The 17,877-nt window shown below is 48.7% G+C and overlaps 1 protein-coding gene and 2 non-coding genes across 10 annotated transcripts in view; 2 read left to right on the top strand and 1 right to left on the bottom strand.

Moving 5' to 3' along the window:
- Nucleotides 1–4,287: 4,287 nt before the first annotated feature.
- trnas-aga (transfer RNA serine (anticodon AGA)) lies at nucleotides 4,288–4,369 on the bottom strand. The gene has a single exon. It is a non-coding gene; the product is annotated as a tRNA-Ser (tRNA).
- A 633-nt stretch (nucleotides 4,370–5,002) lies between these two features.
- Nucleotides 5,003–5,084, top strand: trnaf-aaa (transfer RNA phenylalanine (anticodon AAA)). Its single transcript has one exon. It is a non-coding gene; the product is annotated as a tRNA-Phe (tRNA).
- Nucleotides 5,085–8,280: 3,196 nt separating this feature from the next.
- The window catches only part of LOC138754903 (chloride channel protein ClC-Kb-like), a 75,032-nt gene continuing 65,435 nt past the window's right edge, over nucleotides 8,281–17,877 (top strand). For 6 of the 8 annotated variants that reach the window (XM_069919888.1, XM_069919892.1, XM_069919891.1 and 3 more), the window contains exons 1-3: nucleotides 8,281–8,507; nucleotides 10,009–10,089; nucleotides 15,649–15,777. In XM_069919888.1, the coding sequence (XP_069775989.1) occupies nucleotides 8,315–8,507; nucleotides 10,009–10,089; nucleotides 15,649–15,777 (403 nt within the window). In that variant the 5' untranslated portion in view covers nucleotides 8,281–8,314. The remainder of the gene's footprint in view (nucleotides 8,508–10,008; nucleotides 10,090–15,648; nucleotides 15,778–17,877) is intronic. The other 2 variants (XM_069919889.1, XM_069919893.1) reach the window with 2 other exon arrangements.

The following is a 17,877-nucleotide window of genomic DNA, read 5'->3' as shown; positions in this document are numbered from 1 at the left end:
TTGTCTGGGGAACAGAAAAGTTTGCGATAAGGGTATTCACTTATTGTTATTTGCAGTTAGAGGGTCTGTTCAGGAATCAATAGGTTTCAGCCCTTTTTGAAATTGTGTTTGGACATCACGTGAGAGGACCTTAAAGGTCATTAAAAGAACAGGGGGTTCATGAGGACGTGCAATTGTGATTTGCTGGATTAGGTTTCTAAATTGAAAGATCGGTTGGAAAAACTTTGGACTTTGGCTCAAGAGAATTTAAAAATGTTGCAGGGTCTCCTGGCGCTCTTCCTTCATTTTAGCTATGCCTTCTTGCAGCACTTGTAAAACAGTAAACATTTACCAGCGATATAGTTCTCATTCTCGGTGCAGGCTATCATTCAGCACCTCCCGCCAACCCCCTTACATGCCTCCAGTTGATCTAGAAGGAGACACAAAGACCTGGTTCACTGTCAGCCCGCATGCAGGGTGTCCAGGGGGGACAGGACGACAGCGGGCTAACTGTGGCACAACTTCTGCAAGTTCTGTGGGGGATCTGATCTGGGACCCCCCTGCTCTTTGCAAGTTTCATAAATGACCCAGACAAAGAAGTCGTGGGTCCGTGAGTTTGCAGACAATACGAAGGTTGGAGGAGTTGCGGAGAAGGCTGACATCAGTTACAACAGGTGAGGTAGACAGGGCGGCAGTAGTAAACACCAGAGGACACAGGAAGGATGTGGAAGCTGTGGAGAGGGGACAGAGGAGATTCACCAGGAGGTTGCCTGGATTGGAGAATGTATCTTACAAGGTAAGGTTAGCAGAGCTGGGACTTTACTCTTTGGAGCAAAGAAGGATGAGAGGAGATTTGATAGAGGTCGACAAGATTATGATGTGGACGGCCAGGAATGGCAAACACCAGAGGATGTCTGTACAAAGTGAGGTGATGGAAGGTTTTTTTTACACAGAGAGTTGTGGGGGCCTGAAATGCCTCGCCAGGGGGATGGTGGTGGAGGTTGGAACATTGGGGACGTTTAAGAGACTCTTAGACAGTCATGTGGATAAAAGCAAAATAGAGGGTTACAGGGTAGGGAGGATTTAGTAGGTTAATTTTAAGGAATTAAGTGGGACAACATTGAGGGCCGAAGAGCCTGTACTGTTCTGTCCTGGTCAAGGTTCAAACAGTAGAAGCCATTTGGCCCTCAACCATGTTTGAATTACAGGAAATTTGTGGCTGAGTCTCATAAGGCATGGAAATCGGCTACCCATTTCAATTCCCCGTCCCGTTCCCTTAGTGACGTGTCTGTCGTGGGCAGATAATACAAAGATTGGAGGAGTTGCACAGTGAGACTGAGACCACCTGCAAATTGGAGGAACAACACCTCACCTTGTGTTTGGGCCCCCTCCAACTGGATAGCATTAACATCGACTTCCCTGACAAATGCCTCACCCCCATCTTCCCTTTCTCTCCCTCCCTCTCTGTCTCTCTCCCTCTCTCTTTCCCTCTCTGCCTCTCTCCCTCTATCTCTCTCTTTCCCTCTGTCTCTCCCCCTCTCTCTGTCTCTCTCCCTCTAACTCTCTCTCTCCATCTCTGTCTCTCTCCCTCTCTGTCTGTCGCCCTCTCTCTCTGTCTCTCCCTCTCTCTCTCCTCCACTGTGTCTCTCTCCCTCTGTATCTCACGCCCTCTCTCTCCCTCTCTGTCTCTCACCATCTCTCTCTTTCCCTCTCTCTAAATTCCAGCAAGTATGGTCCCAGCCAACTCAATCTCTCCTCATAGGCCAACCCCCTCATCCCTGGAATCAACCTGGTGAACCTCGTCTGCACCACCTCCAAGGCCAGTCTGCCCTTCCTCAAGGAAGGAGACCAGAACTGCACGCAGTGCCCCAGATGCGGCCTCACCGGGACCTTGCAGAACCTCCCTGCTCCTAAATCCAGTCCCTCCTGGACGGCCTGCTGCACCTGCGATTCATGCTCGGGTGCTCTCTACAACTCCCGCTGCCCCCGTAAAAGGCAGCCAACAAATGTCAAAGATTCACCCCACTTCTCATCACCTCCTGCCTCACCAGGAAGAGGATGAGATTGCGCCCAGCCGGACTCGAGGACACTTTCATTCTTGCTGTAATCAGACTCCTGAATGATCTCCACCGGCTGATCTCTCAGTAACTGTGTCTTACTTGTGGTACTATGTCCGTGATGTCTACTGGCCTGCCCGCAAAAAGAATCTATCGCTCGTGACTATAAACTTGAACTCCCCCCCTTCCTTTTTTCCTTGCTACATTTTGGTCACACTCTTCCCCCTGCCTCACTCTCCACCCCTCAAGCTGTGAGCCCTTTGTGCACACCGACTCGTGAGTCTGTTAAATATTTGCCTCTGGAAAGAATCTCCCGTTGCCGCCTTGTCTGACGCCCTCACTGAGTTTGCTCGCCACGCTACATGAACCAGTAAACATTGATGTGTGTAGAGTTTAAAGAGAGGTCAGTCCGAGAACATTTAGCAATGGAAGTGGGGGATTTTCTAGGGTCCGCTGTCAGCGACACCTCTCCATGACTCTCAAAGAACCCCCTTATTCGGATGGCCAGATGCCCAGTTTTCGTCCAGCTTTTAAGCAACCTGCCCTCCACCCGGTGCTAACGTGAGCCCGATGTTAATTTGGGGGGTGCGGGGATGTTAGGACAGAAAGGGGGCGCTTATCGTGTGATATGCAGCATCCTGGGGTCCGTAGCCCCGTGTGCGACCATGTTTCTTCTTGCGCGCAAGGGATTGGAGTACCGGGGCCACTAGTGTCAGCACGCGATACAGGCATTGGCGTGTGGTGTAGGCAGGAGGAAGAAGTGTGACGGAGGTCCATGGGAGGTAAGAAACCTGCACCCTCCCCCCCACCGCTGTGACCCTGCACGTCCTCCTCTTTGGAAATTCGCCAATGGCCACCCTACTCCATATAAATGTTGAAGAAGACGGATTTCAGCCCATTGAATCTACACCCACCAACCCATTTCTGCAAATTTCATTTTATTCTCCCCGCATTCCCCTCATCCCCCACTCCCCTTGGGGCCTAGCGTTTGGGGGTGATTCACAGTGGCCTGTTGGCCGACTGCATCGCTGCAGAGCATCGGACAGGAGGTCAATGCTCAGGACCATAAGAGTGGCAGAGAGGATCACTGGGGTCTCCTCCCCCCCCCCCCCCCATTCCCCTACTGCCATCAACATGATTGTTCCAAATGTCTGAATTTATCTCTGCAGTCCTTCCACTGGTGCCCCATCCCTCCACCTTCTGGGCCCAATGATGCTCACTTCCAGCGGTTTGTCAGCCAGTAAATATTTGCCTCGGGGACAGAACTGTCCTGAGTCCAACCCTGTCCTGTCTGACAGCATCCACACCTCACCAAGTTCGTGCTTTTTGTCCCTGGCAGGGAGAGCGGGTAAGGTTTACACAGTCAACTGTCAGAGAATCAGCAGGTGCTAGTTATCGTCAGCCAGTAAACCTCAGTTAGTGCGGCGCCGTTTCAGCGCCGGCGACCTGGGTTCGAATGTGGCGATGACCGTAAGGAGTTTGTACGTTCTCCCCATGTCTGTGTGGGTTTTCCCTGAGGGGGGGGGGCTCTGGTTTCCTCCCACCCTTCTAAAGGTACCGGGAGTTTGTAGGTCAATTGGGTGTAACTTAACCTACAACCCCGGTACGATTTGAAGGATGGGAGGAAACTGAAGATCCCCCCCCAGGGAAAACCCATGCAGACATGGGGAGAACGTACAGACTCTTCACAGTCAGCAAAAACACAATGCTGGAGAAACTCAGCAGGTCTAGCAGTGTCCTTTATACAGAATCGACGTTTCGGGCCTGAGCCCTTCATCAAGGTGTGAGCAAAATGTCAGCATCCAAACAAACTGGTGGGGGGAGGGGCAGGGGGAGAAGTGCAGTTCCATAGGTAATAGGTGGAGAAGGGAGGGAGGGTGCAGCAGCAAACAGGGGGAGGAAGGATGGCTCTGTGAATGAAGAGGGAGGGGGTGGAGAGAAGACAAGGGGAAAGGAAAGGGAGGGAGAACGGGGTCCAGCAGGATCCGCAGCCGTCCGGTTGGAGAGGGGCCAGAGGGAAAATCAAGTGTTGTTCCTCCAATTTATGGGTGGTGTTGGTGGAATAGATTTACCTTGCTGGGATAAATTTACTACCGACCTATTCTGCCTTGATTTCTGTAGACTTCCTTACAGACAGCGCTAGATTCGATACCGTAACACAACCGCATAACACCATTGTGCTAACCATGCAGCCCCCCCTCCCCAAAATGAGACATAACCCCAGTTACCCTGGGGCAGACTCTGCTGCTTCCGTAGTCGGCAGGATTCGAACCTGCGCAGGGAGACCCCAATGGATTTCTAGTCCATCGCCTTAACCACTCGGCCACGACTACTATGAGAGGTTAGGGTATGAGGGGCGAAGATATCACTTGGAGGAAACCCCCGTCCTGGCCACATACCTGTTCAAACTTTTCTTACATGTTAAAATTGAGCCCACATTTACCACTTCAGCTGGAAGCTCGTTCCACACCCCCTACCGTTCTCTGTGTGAAGAAATTCCCCGTAAAGTTATCTTTTAAAAGGCAAAGGTTCCAATATTATCATGTAATTCTACATTTAAAATGTAACATACATGAGATTCTTTGTCGACCATAAGGAAAACATAAAGTCACCACTTTGCCATAGAAAGGAGGCCCCAGCAAGGGATGAACTTATAACCCTTGGTTTATAAAACCAATGCTGTAACCACTGAGCTGTCAGAACCTCTTCCATTAACTCTTAGGTTCCTATTAAATGTCTGCCCTCTTTCTCCTTAAACCCATGTCCTCTGGCAACTGATTCTCCTAATCTGGGCTGAAAAACTCCACATCAAAGGCAATCAGTGAACCTTCTTGCACCATTCAGTCCATTTCAGGAACTCACTGTTTGGCTAATATAAAGTCCCCGCCCAAAATCCCATCTGAATGTCCCAAATCAGTGTCTCCTCCACGTGATATCTTTGCCCCTCATTCTCTAACTTCCCCACAGTAATTGTGGCTGAATGGTTAAGGTGATGGACTAAAAATCCATTGGGGTCTCCCTGCGCAGGTTCAAATCCTGCCAACTATGGAGGCAGCAGGGTCTGCCCTGGGGTAACCACGGGTGTGTGCCATTTTGGGGAGAGGGGCTGCTGCGCCCTCCCTCCCTTCTCCCCCTGCCCAGCATTTTGGAAGGGCACAGATACAGAATTCCCTGAAAGTGATGTCACAGGTGGACAGGGTCGTAAAGAGAACTTTTGGCATCTTGGCCTTCATAAATCAAAGTCCGAAGGGCCTGTTGCTGTGCTGTATTGTTCTATGGTTCGATGGTGTGTGGAGCAGGATGCCAGAGAAGGTGGACAAGGCAGGGACTATATCAGAGAGATGTGGGGCCAAACACAGGCAGGTACATTATCTTTGGACAGTGAATGCGAAGGTGGAGCGACACCTCCACCTGCAGGTGACAGAGCAGGTCAGCAGGCAGCGGAACTCACTGCAGGTAAAGGCATGACGTCCATTCTACCCCTTTCCTCCCTGTCTGGTTCCACCTTCAACCCACCTTTCACCAACTGGATCCCCTCTGTCCCTTCTGTTCTATCTGGTTGAATCTGTCCTTCATCTCTCCCCTAATTGATCACCATAACACATCTACAAAGAAGCAGTCTCTTAAATCAAGTCAAATTTAAATTAAATTCTAATTTTAAATTTAGACATACAGCACGGTAACAGGCCCTTTCGACCCACGAGTCCCCAGTTTACAACCAATTGACCTACAGCCTATGTTTTGAACAACTGGAGGGAACCAAAGCCCCCAGGGAAACCCACTCAGGCATGGGGAGAACATACAAACTCTTTACAGACAGCACAGGATTCGAACCCCGGTCCCAATTGATGGCACTGTAATGGCATTGCGCTGACCGCTACGCCAACCATCCCGCCCCAAATTTATTGTCATCTGATTGCACAAGTACAACCCGATGAAACAGCGTTCTCCGGTCTTCGGTTCTAAACGTGTAGACACACAACCAGATGTAACACTCGTACAAACTGTACAAATGAGCGTCTCGGAGGGTCAGTGTGAGCAGTTCCTTAGGTTGTTCAACATTCTCACTGCCATGGGAAGAAGCTGCTCCTCAGCCTGGTGGTGCTGGCTCTGATCCTCCCGTATCTCTTCCCCAATGGGAGCAGCTGAAAGATGCTGTGAAAGGTCTGCATATCCGAAATGTTTAGTGGGTCGGGCTGAAATGAAAAATAACGGCAAAATAAAATGCTGCAGATGCTGCAAATCTGAAACAAGAATGATGGCATAGTAAAATACTGCAGATGCTGGAAGGCTGAAATGAAAAGTGACGGCACAGCAAAATACTGCAGATGATGGAAGGCTGGTGAAAAGCGACAGCACAGCAAAATACTGCAGATGATGGAAGGCTGAAGTGAAAACCAATAGCACAGCTGAGAGGGAGGTTTGAAAAAGTAAGGAACTCTTACCTTGAGTTGGAGCCAGGAGGTTGCAATTGAGTTAATTGAGTAGGGCCAGGGAGCAATTGAGATAATAGATAGGAATGTATCAAAAGAGGGGCAGCTGTTAAAGTGACCAGTGATGGAGTGGGACATTGTCTCTAGTGGCTTTGTTGAGTAGGGGCTGAGGAGGAGTTTGCTCCCAGTAAGGGAAGAGTGGTAAGTTTCTTTAATTAAGCTAGTTAATGAACTGGATAATGGAGCCAGTTGTTAGGGCTGTCCAGTGTTTTGACTGCAGGATGAGGGAAGTCAGGGACAACACATTTGTTGCAGATGATCCACACCAGCAGGAGGTGCATCCAGCTGCAGCTCCTGATAAACTGAGTTAGGGAACTGGAGCTGCAGCCGGATAAACTTTGAATCATTTAGGAGGCAGTGATAGGGAGGAATTTTAGGGAGGAATCAGTCCTAAGGGTCAGGGGAGGCGAGGGGAAGAGGCAGAAGCAGCAGAGCACCCCTGTGGCCGTACCCATCAATAATAGGGGCAAGTTGCTGTTATCACATCTCTGGCACCGAGCCTGGGCCCAGTGATAGGGGATTTGATAGTTGGGAGGGACAGGTAGGTAGGAGGTGGGAGAGATGCCAGGGTCCGGGAAGGAAGTGGGGAACATCATGACGTTTAATAGAATTTCAGGCAGGTAATGATATTGAGTTTGTTGTACATGTGGTACAATGACACGCAAGAACTGAAATTCTCACTGGCTGCAGGTGGGCAGGTATTTGTAAAGAAAAAAGTTATCACAGTAAATTAATTGAAATAAATTAAAACACAATAAATACATAAAATGGATCATAAACATTCACAGTGATCCCTAGTGCAAAAAAAGGGATACTTTTATGTGGACGAGGGTGTGTCTGTGTGTGTGAGTGGGCACTTGTGTGTGGGTGTGTGTGTGTATGTGAAAGCGGGGGTGTGTGGGGGGGATGTGAGAGGGGGGTGTGTGTGAGAGGGGGGTGTGTGTGAGAGGGGGGTGTGTGTGTGAGGGGGGTGTGTGTGAGAGGGGGGTGTGTGTGAGAGGGGGGTGTGTGTGAGAGGGGGGTGTGTGTGAGAGGGGGGTGTGTCTGAGAGGGTGTGTGCGTGAGAGCGGGGAGGGTGTGTGCGTGAGAGCGGGGAGGGTGTGTGTATGAAAGTGTATGTGTGAGAGCGGGGGTGTGTGTATTTATGTGTATGAAAGTGCGGGTGTGTGGGTGTGAGGGTGTGTGGGTGTGTGTGGACATGCTTCAGGGCATCAGGAGATGATACTCAGCTAGCAGCCAGATACACACATGGTCACAATCGCATCTTGGCCCGACCCTACACCCCAAATCCCCCAACCCTGCAGAACTCCTGACCAGGACTCCTGGGGGGGGGGGGGGGTCTGTAGTGCTCCAAGCCATCCCAAGGGGGGATATGGGAGCCCTGTGGCTAGGAGGTTTATGGGTCATTGAGGGTGGGACAGGAGGCAAAATCTCTCGGCTGGGATTGGCAGGCAGGACTGCACCAGGGATAGGGGGGGAGGTGCTACCTGACACCCCAGGAAGAGCAGTGGTATCCCCAGACCCCACCCTTCCATCCCAGCCACAAGGTGTCGGTTTATGTGAACTCCGGCTGAGAGAGGTAAGAACCACACTCTGTTGAGATAAAAAACACAAAGTTCTCACAACAAGATAAAAAGTATTAGAGGAGGGAAGAACGGACAGTCCCGACTGGTTTACTCTGGAGTCTGACAAACAAGGCCCAGGCAAATATAAAGAGTAGCCAGTAAACCAGGTGAATGCAGTCCAATATCACCCAGATTGGGTTGTGCTGTTCAATGCTGGGAGATGCCTCTTCATTCAGAGGAGGAGGATTTGAAGACCAGGGCGATCGGTGGAGAGAGTCAGGGCATCGTGGCAGGGAGACGAAATAGGCGGGTGGTCCAGGGCAGAGGGGAAGGAAGGAAGAGTTCCAGCAAGGGCTACTTTGATGTTGAATGGCAGAGCCCAGTGAGGCACAGGCTCCTCCGGCTCTTCAAGCGTAAGTGTGCATCTGGATGAGTGGGGTGGTGTGGGGGGTGGGACCACAGCAGGCCACTCAACCCACTGCATTCCTGCTGTTGTTCCAAAAGCAATCTTGAATTCATCCCACAGTCTTGCTCTCTTCCCACAGCCCTGTATGAGTCCCCACACTGATCCCACTGCCCCCTCTCCCCACAGCCTTGTTTCAGTCCCCAAACTAATCCAACTGCCCCTCTCTCTCCCCACAGCCCTGTATCAGTCCCCACACTGATCCCACTGCCCCCTCTCCCCACAGCCTTGTATCAGTCCCCACACTGATCCCACTGCCCCTCTCTCTCTCCACAGCCCTGTATCAGTCCCCACACTGATCCCACTGCCCCCTCTCCCCACAACCCTATATCAGTCCCCACACTGATCCCACTGCCCCACTCTCTCCCCACACTGATCCCACTGCCCCATTCTCTCCCCACAGGCCTGTATCAGTCCCCACACTGATCCCACTGTCCCTCTCTCCCAACATCCCTATATCAGTCCCCAATTAGACCCACTGCCCCATTCTCTTCACAGCCCTGTATCAGTCCCCACACTGATCCCACTGTCCCTCTCTCCCAACATCCTTATATCAGTCCCCAATTAGACCCACTGCCCCATTCTCTCCCCACAGCCCTCTTCTCGTCCCGTTATTTAGCAACCCTGTTGGCCGAGTTGTTAATTCTGTGTAGTCTTATCTTGGTGATGAGCGGAATTTTTACTCAAATGCAAAGGCTTTCACAACTCTGTTGAGTCACTGACCAGCTGATAGATTTGAGGTTGTGGGTAGAAAAGACCAGTCTGTTGGTTAACAAGGGTCTGTGCTTGCTTATGTCTGAATTGCCATAAATTGTTTGTTGTCACGTGCAACGAGATTCAGTTTTAAAAAAAAAACTGTTTTGCTGGCTCTCCAGGTCAGCCAACTCATTCACTTGGTAATGTAATAATAACAGAAATACTGTAGTCAAATGGTGTAGGGTATTGCTGACAGAGCAAAGAACATACGTAAATATGCGTGAAAAATGCGAAAAATTTTGTACCAAAATTCAAGTTCAAAGTAGGGGGTCACATTATACACGCATATTTACATCAGCACGAATCGGGCAGACAAGGGAGGAGAGAGACAGCAGTGCGAATCGGGCGGGTGAGGGGAGAGAGAGACGGCAGCACGGATCTGGTGGGTGAGGGGGGAGAGAGACGGCAACGTTGATCGGGCGGGCGAGGGGGAAGAGAGATGGCAGTGCAGATTGGGCGGGCGAGGGGGAGAGAGACGGCTGTGCAAATCAGGCGGGTGAGAGGAGGGGGGGGTCATATCATACATGGGGGTAAAACCTTTCTCCCTTTTTCCCCCTCAAAAATGGGTGGGTCGCATTATACTCAAAATGCATTATACACACATATTTACGGTAGTAATATTAGACAGTGCTCAGTCATCTTTTCAAGATTGTTGTGTGATAAAATGGAAAAATGTAATATTACATTTCCTTTAGTCTACTGTAAGGGAGACAAATTCACCATCAGCAGAAATTGCCTGGTGCCTTTAACAGTCAGAGAAAGAGACGCAAAAGAGAGTAAGTAACCGCCCCCCCCCCCCAATCCCCTCTGAGTCGTTGAGAGTCTGTGGATTTGTCTCCAGCCTCCGCAGACAGACAAAGTCCAGTCCAAACTATCGGCCGCATGAGCTTCAGATCCGAACTTCCGACACGAACAGGAAGCCCTTCAGCGCCCTTTCACACCCCAGTTCTGATACCTGGCGCCCCTTCAGCCAGTCTCCAACAGCCCACAGCCTGCGCAGGTTCATCACCTCGAGCCGCCAATACCCCCACTGTCTGTGCATTCTTCATCCACAGACCCCTGCGCTGGCCCGCCGCTGTGGTCACCGTCCCATGGGTCATCTCCTCTCAACAGTGGGGGGGTGTGGTCTTCCCATTTTCTGGCGCCCCGCACCACTCCTCTGCAGCCCCTCGTGCGCCATCATCTTGGGCACAGGCTTCATGGTCAGAGGATTTTAAATAAAACCCCCTTCTGCTCCTTTAGTGGGCCGTTTAAAGCCCATACGGAGCCGGTGATAACATCTGATAACCACAGGGAAGAATCTGTCCTTGAATCTGGACATTTATGTGTTAAAGTTTCTTTTGCCTGATGGTATTTAATATAGAGCAATGTGATGTGTTTAATTTTGGGAGCTATAAAATGGGTAGGACCTACACAATGAATGGTGAGGATTAGAGACGAGGGAAGTAGGAATATAGTACTTGTAAAAGTTGAGTTACCTAGGTTTAAGACAGGCCCAGTTATTTAAAACTAAAAATACCTGGGAACAGGATTTAAACCTTTCAATATCAGATGAAGTTTGGGATTTAATTTGAGTTTTAAGTTGGTCAATAACCCATCATTATGTGCTTGTCATTGCTAACTACAATTTAAAGTTGTACATAGGCCACACATGTCCAAAGCTAAATTATCTCATTTTTTTTTCCCCCAGAAATAAATTCTTGCTGTGATAGATGAAAGAGAGGAAAGACTTCTTTAATTCATATGTTCTGGACTTGCCCTAGTCTGGAAAAATACCAGAGAGATGTCTTCCATCCTCATCATTAATTCGTAACGTAAATTTAGAACCAAATCCAAACTCCATCCTTCGCTTCTCTTTTAGCTTGACTTAGACGGAAGGATGCTGTCCTGCCCACTCGTGCTGAGTGATATTATGTCCTGTTTAAACTTAGAAAAGATTCATTATTCAATTAATGATTCGGGTATAAGATTTCAAATGCTGTGGTGGTGGGGGCGGGGTGTTTATGAGTCATTTTCTTAATACATAAAACACTTGGCCTTTTTTTTCTCTGTTTTAATTTTAAGTATTAAGTATGCCTGTTATCATACAACATGGATAATAGTCAGGAGGGAGTTTAGATTTCTCTTTAATCAGGATAAAATTATTAATATGTTTATGAATTTTGGACCTGTCTTTTGATTTTTGTCTTTTTTTTCCCACACGTGTTCCTTCTTCCCAACGTCAGCTGCAAGACCAGCCTCAGTCAAGGCCGATACACCTGGCGTCACACCTAGGTGTAATGGTGTCTTGACAGCAGTGCTGGAAAAATCAGCGGATGAGTATTAATGCTCTACCTCCCCCTTCATTCCCTTTAACAGCATATGACCAGGAAGGCGAGGGTCAAGGCGGAATCGGACTCTGGGCAGCTAGGTGAGGCACATGACTGGAAGGTGGCGGCAGACTTGAGCCAGAGGCCCTGCTTCCTGAATGAAATGGCGGAAACCAACCTCAGACCAGACCTTGTGCTGTGGTCGGCCTCACTCCATCTAGTTTATAGAATCAGGTTTACAGTACCCCTGGGAGGATGGAGGGGAGAAGGACTCCCCTCCAGGGGCTGAGGGGACGCTGAGCTTGCAGCAACATGGCTGGAAGGCAAAGGTCTGGCCGGTTGAAGTTGGCCGCAGAGGATTTGCAGCCACATCGATGTCAAGGAAGTTGGGAAGCATGAGGAAAGACACACCAACAAGCAGTCGAAAATCTCAGCGGAGCTGCTGAAGAAGGGCGGTCAGTGGCTCTGGGTGATGAGAAAGGATTCCACCTGGGCCCCCAGTTGAGCCAATGGCATTGAGGGGGTGAGCCCTGGATGCCAGGATTCACTGCTGAACCCTCCCTGAGGAGGGAGGGCACCCACTTGATAACCCAGAAGATGCCACTGCTCACTTGGCCACCCCACAGAGTTTAGGCAGCAAGTCTCAGGAATGTAATATTAACATCTAGTCCTACATATCTTTCTTCTTTCTATCTATCTTTGGGTTGGCTTCGCGGACGAAGATTTATGGAGGGGGTAAATGTCCACGTCAGCTGCAGGCTCGTTTGTGGCTGACAAGTCCGATGCGGGACAGGCAGACACGGTTGCAGCGGCTGCAGGGGAAAATTGGTTGGTTGGGGTTGGGTGTTGGGTTTTTCCTCCTTTGCCTTTTGTCAGTGAGGTGGGCTCTGCGGTCTTCTTCAAAGGAGGTTGCTGCCCGCCAAACTGTGAGGTGCCAAGATGCACGGTTAGAGTCCTACATAACAAACCTGTTATTTTTTGTACTTATACATTTTTTTATGCTTTATAATCAAAATTAATAAAACTATTTTTTTTAAAAAGAAGAAAGATAACTGGTATCACAGGTAGAAAAGTTGGTCAAAAATTCTTCCTTTTTCAATCTTTTGATTAAACATATTTTAGTAAATGTTACATGAGGAGAATAGAATCCAGAATCGAACAGTGAAAACAGAAACATCGCTATATTGCAAATATTTAATACAACGAATAACATTGTAGATATTGAATAATATTATCCCTTTCTCCTCCATTTTGAATATTCAAAGAGAGTGAAAAAAAAGTATTCACATTAGAAGAAAAAGGAACAGAAGCAGGCCATTTGGTCCATCAAGTCTGCTCTGTGAAACCTCCCTGAGCTAAACTGTTCTTGCATATAGTTCCAAGTCCTGGCCTTGTCCCCATATCCCTTGATACCCTGACTAATTAGATACCAATTGTTAGGTCTGCTTTGTTCATGAATGAGTGAGACAAACACCAGGCTGAGTCGAAATCAGGGTTCTTTGTTCTTTATTACCGGATTGTAACACTTGCGACTAACCATGTTAGTCGGAGAATGCATTCTGCCGTTATCAGCAAAATGGTGATTTTTTATACCCTTGGATATGTGCTTAGAACATCATCATATCATTACTTGTCCAATGACTAAAACTGTTGCTATCCTTTCCCTGCTAGCTTCCTGCCTCTCAATCCATCAATGTCTCTCTTATCTTGTAAGAACAAGGATGCATTCACATCTTGTTACAGCCCTGTACATTCCCATCTCATGATGTTTTACCTAACAGGAGTACAAGGACACCTCCCCTTCTTGTTACAGCCCTGTACAGGGTAACTCCCTACACATTCCCATCTCATGATGTTTTACCTTACACTATCAATCTTCCCCTTAAACCCTCCACCCCCCCCTCCCACAATGATCTGGCCTCCGTAGCTGCATGTGGCAACAAATCCCACAAACCCACGACCCTCCGGCTGAAGAAATGTCTTCTAATCTCTGTTGTAAATTGGTACTTTTTAATTATAAGACTGTGCCCTCTTGTCCTGGAACCTACCAAAATAAAAGGCTGGGCAGCCGAAACTGAGAGTTCACTATGTACGGTTCAGTACAAACATTTTATCTGGTCTTTGCCAATAAAAAAAAACAACAGAAATCCAGAACCATCTGGAAGGTAAAGTCAAAATACAGATTAACTCAGGCAAAAATAGTTTATAAAAAGACGCCAAGTCTCTTCAAACTTAACGGAGGTATTGAAAGTGCAACTTCTAATTTTTTTTCTAGACTTATACATGACATAATATGAGAGAGCCTTGCATCAAAGTCAGTGAATTAGGATCTTCCCATTTAAATAAAATGGTTCTTTTGGCCAATGGTCTCGTAAAGGCAACAACCCGATGTGCAGAAGGTGGGAATTTTACCCACGTCTGGAACTATAATTCCAATAACAGCAGTCAATGGATTAGGTTGCAATCTCATACCCAGTAGAATGGACAAAGTCTTGAAAATATCTGTCCAATCCAGAGCAACACCAAAACATGTGCGTTACAGTGGCCACATGTGATTTACATCAGTCACACGTAGGACTAACATTAGGAAAGATAGGGGCCAGTTTACCTTTTGACATATGAACCCGATGCACCACTTTAAATTGAATCAATCCATGTTGGGCACATAATGAAGAGGTTTTAACCCAATGGTTCTCAACCTTTTTCATTCCACTCACTTATAAGTAATCCCTTTGCCATCAGTGCTCTGTGATTAGTAAGGGATTGCTTATGGTGGGAGGTGGGTGGAAAGAAAAAGTTTGAAAACCACTGTTTTAATCATCCCTCATTGACTCGTTATGTGTATGGTTTCAGAACTCCAAAGGAAATGGGCCAATGACAATTTTTCTCCAGCAAAATATTTCAGTACCAATTGGGTCTAGAGCAGTGGTTCTCAACCTTCCCTTCCCGCTCACATCCCACCTTAAGCAATTCCTTACTAACCACAAAGCCCCGATTGCAGGGGGTTACTTAAAGTGGGATGTGAGTGGGAAGAGAAAGGTTGAGAACCACTGAGTTAAACCCTTATGGGAAGGATTCAAATGAAAAAGAGCATCCACTACATTAGGTTGATATGAAGTGGGAAAGTTCGGTAATATCCAAAAAGGGTCAAAAGTTATTTTGGTGCAGTCAGAGCATTGAATGTAGAGTTGGGAGGTCACTATGCCATTGTATAAGACACTGAAGAGGCTCCATTTGGAGGGTTCTGTTCACTGTGTTGGGGGAAATATGTCGTCAAACTGCAGAGGGTGGAGAGTAGGTTTATGAGGACGTTGCCAGGGAATTTGGGCAGGGGGCGGGGAGGAGGGAATGTGCCTGAGCTACAGAGAGAGGTTGAGCAGGTTAGGGTTTTATTTCTTGGAGCACAGGATGAGGGGTGATCTCGTAGGGGAGGACAAAATTGTGGGAGGAATAGATTGGGTGAACGCACAGAGTAGGGGAGATCGATAACCAGTGGACAAAGGTTGAAGGTGGAGGGGGGAGACATTTAACAGGAACCTGAGGGGTAATGTTTTTACACAAAAGGTGGTGGGCGTGTGGAATATTTAAGAAAAATTGGGACAGATCCACGGATAGGAAAGATTTAGAGGGATGAGGGGCCAAATGCAGGCAGGTAGGACATTTGGACAGATCCATGGACAGGACAGATTTAGAGGAATGTGGGGCCAAATGCATGCAGGTGAGACCAGTGTGGTTGGGACATGTGGACGGATCCATGGATAGGACGGGTTTAGAGGGATGAGGGGCCAAACACAGGCAGGTGGGACCAGTGTGGGTGGGACGTATTGGTTGACGTGGGCAGGTTGGGCCCAAGATCCTATCTCCACATTGTGGGCCTCTTCCACTGTGACAGAAGGTAGGAGAGTGCAACTGGGGTGGGATACATTGGCAGTGACCTTGGGATGGAGGCATGGATGGAGAGGAGGGCAGGGAGTTGTGTGATGACCTGATCTCTGTTCACCATTGAGAGCTGCCGTTTCATTGCAGCGTTGGGTCTGGCCATATGGCGGCAAGTCCTGAAGGTGGGCGAGGACTGGATTTTCCTCTTCCTGCTGGGCATGTCCATGGCCACCATCAGTTTCAGCCTCGATGTCATCATCTCCAAGTTCCAACGAGGTAATGGAGAAGAAGGAGAGGGGATCTTATAGAAATATGTAAAGTTATGAAAGGCATTGATAAGATAGAGGGAGATAAGCTGTTTCCATTAGTGGGGGAGACCAGAACTAGGGGAACATAACCTTACGATGCAGGGGAGTAGATTTAGGATGGAGATGAGGAGAAACTGCTTTTCCCAGAGGGGGGTGAATCTGCGGAATTCACTGCCTGTTGAAGCAGTGGAGGTGACCTCAGTAAATATATTTAAGACAAGGTTGGGTAGATTTTTACATAGTCATGGAATTAAGGGACATGGGGAAAAGGCAGGTGGGTGGAGATGAGCCGATCATCAGATCAGCCATGATCTCATTGAATGGTGGAGCAGGGCTCGATGGGACGGATGGCCAACTCCTGCTCCTATTTCTTATGTTCACACACCTCAGGGCTGCGTGCTCGACATGCTACTGACCCACGACTGTATCAAGTTTGTAGATGACGCATCAGCAACAAAGAAGAGTCTCAATGCAGAGAAGGGGTAGAAAATCTCATGATGTGGCGCGAGATTAACAACCTGAGCCTCAATATGGACAAGATGAAGGAGATGATAGTGGGCTTCAGGAGGACCAGGAACGACCTCCCTCTGCTACACGTCATCAACTCTGTAGTGGAGAGCACCAGTTTCTTGGAGTCCACATTGTGGACATTTGACATCTCCTCACTTGTCAGGAAGGCACAACAGCGACTGCGCTTCCTGTGAAGACTGAATTGGACAAGGCCACCAGCTACCGTCACGTCCACCTTCTTCAGGAGCTCTATCGAGAGCGTCCTGTCCGGCTGCATCACAGTGTGGGGTACAGTGGCTGCAGAGAAATGGATTGGAGGTCATTCCACAGGACCATAAGAGCGGTAGAGAGGATCACTGGAGTCTCCCTCCTCCCCTCTACGCCCCCCCCCCTTTGATGTAATCTTCCAGGATCGTTGCCTGAAGAGGGCGCGCTAAATCGTTAAGGACCCCTTCCACCCCGCACACAGCATCTTTCAGCTGCTCCTGTCGGGGAAGAGATACAGGAGGATCAGAGCCAGCACCACCAGGCTGAGGAACAGCTTCTGACCATGGGGTGAACAATCAAAGGAACCGCTCCCACTGACCCTCTGAGTCACTCATATTCATGAGACATTATTTATTTATTTGTATATATGAAAACTTGTCCTGCATGTGTATTGTTTGTCTGTATGTGTGTCATGTCTGGTTGTGCATCTGCGTGTTTTGCACCGAGGACCAGAGAACACTGTTTTTCATTTCACTCCTTTCTCCTTCAGTCTCGATGAAGGGCCCTGAACCGAGACATTGGCTGGCTGTTTCTCCCTGACCTGCTGAGATCCTCCATATTTTGCTTTGGGTTCCGGCATCAGTGCTTCCCCGCAACTCTTCCAATGCAAGGTCGCTGACCTGGAGATAGGATACCACAGGATACAGGCAGGATGCAGAGTTGGGCGGAGAAGTGGCAGATGGAGTTCAATGCGGATAAGTGTGAAGCACTGCCCGTAGGAAGGTCAAACCTGAAGGCAAGATTCTTAACAGAGGGGCCTTGAGGTCCAGGTCTATACATCCCTCAAGGTTGTCGTGGAAGCATAACGGGTGGTTAAGAGTTGGGCCTTCATTAGTCAGGGGATTGAGTTTAAGAGCCGTGAGGATCTATAAATCTCTGGTGCGACCACACTTGGAGTATTACATTCAGCTCTGGCCACCTCATTACAGGAAGGATGTAGATGCTTCGGAGACGATGCAGAGATTTCCCGGGACGTTGCCTGGATTGGTGAACAGGTCAGGTGAGGCAAGATGAGCAGAGCTGGGGATTTTCTCTTTGGAGTGTAGAAGAATGAGAGGAGACTTGATCGAAGATTCTGAGAGGCACAGACAGGGTGGATGGCCAGCGGCTGTTTGCCAGGGCGGGAGAAGCAAACACCAGACACGTTGAGGGGAGGAAAGTTTAGGGGAGGCGTCAGGGGTACATTTTTTTTTAACACATGAGAGTTGAGGGGGCCTGGAATGCCTCCGCAGGGGGTGGTGGTGGAAGATGCTTAGGCCGGCACGTTCTGGGTGTGAGGGAGGGAAGAGTG

Source organism: Narcine bancroftii, chromosome 2, assembly GCF_036971445.1.
Source record: "Narcine bancroftii isolate sNarBan1 chromosome 2, sNarBan1.hap1, whole genome shotgun sequence".
Classification (NCBI taxonomy): domain Eukaryota; kingdom Metazoa; phylum Chordata; class Chondrichthyes; order Torpediniformes; family Narcinidae; genus Narcine; species Narcine bancroftii.
The sequence above is the reverse complement of the archived record's forward strand: the minus strand, read 5'-3'. Positions and strand labels throughout refer to the sequence as shown.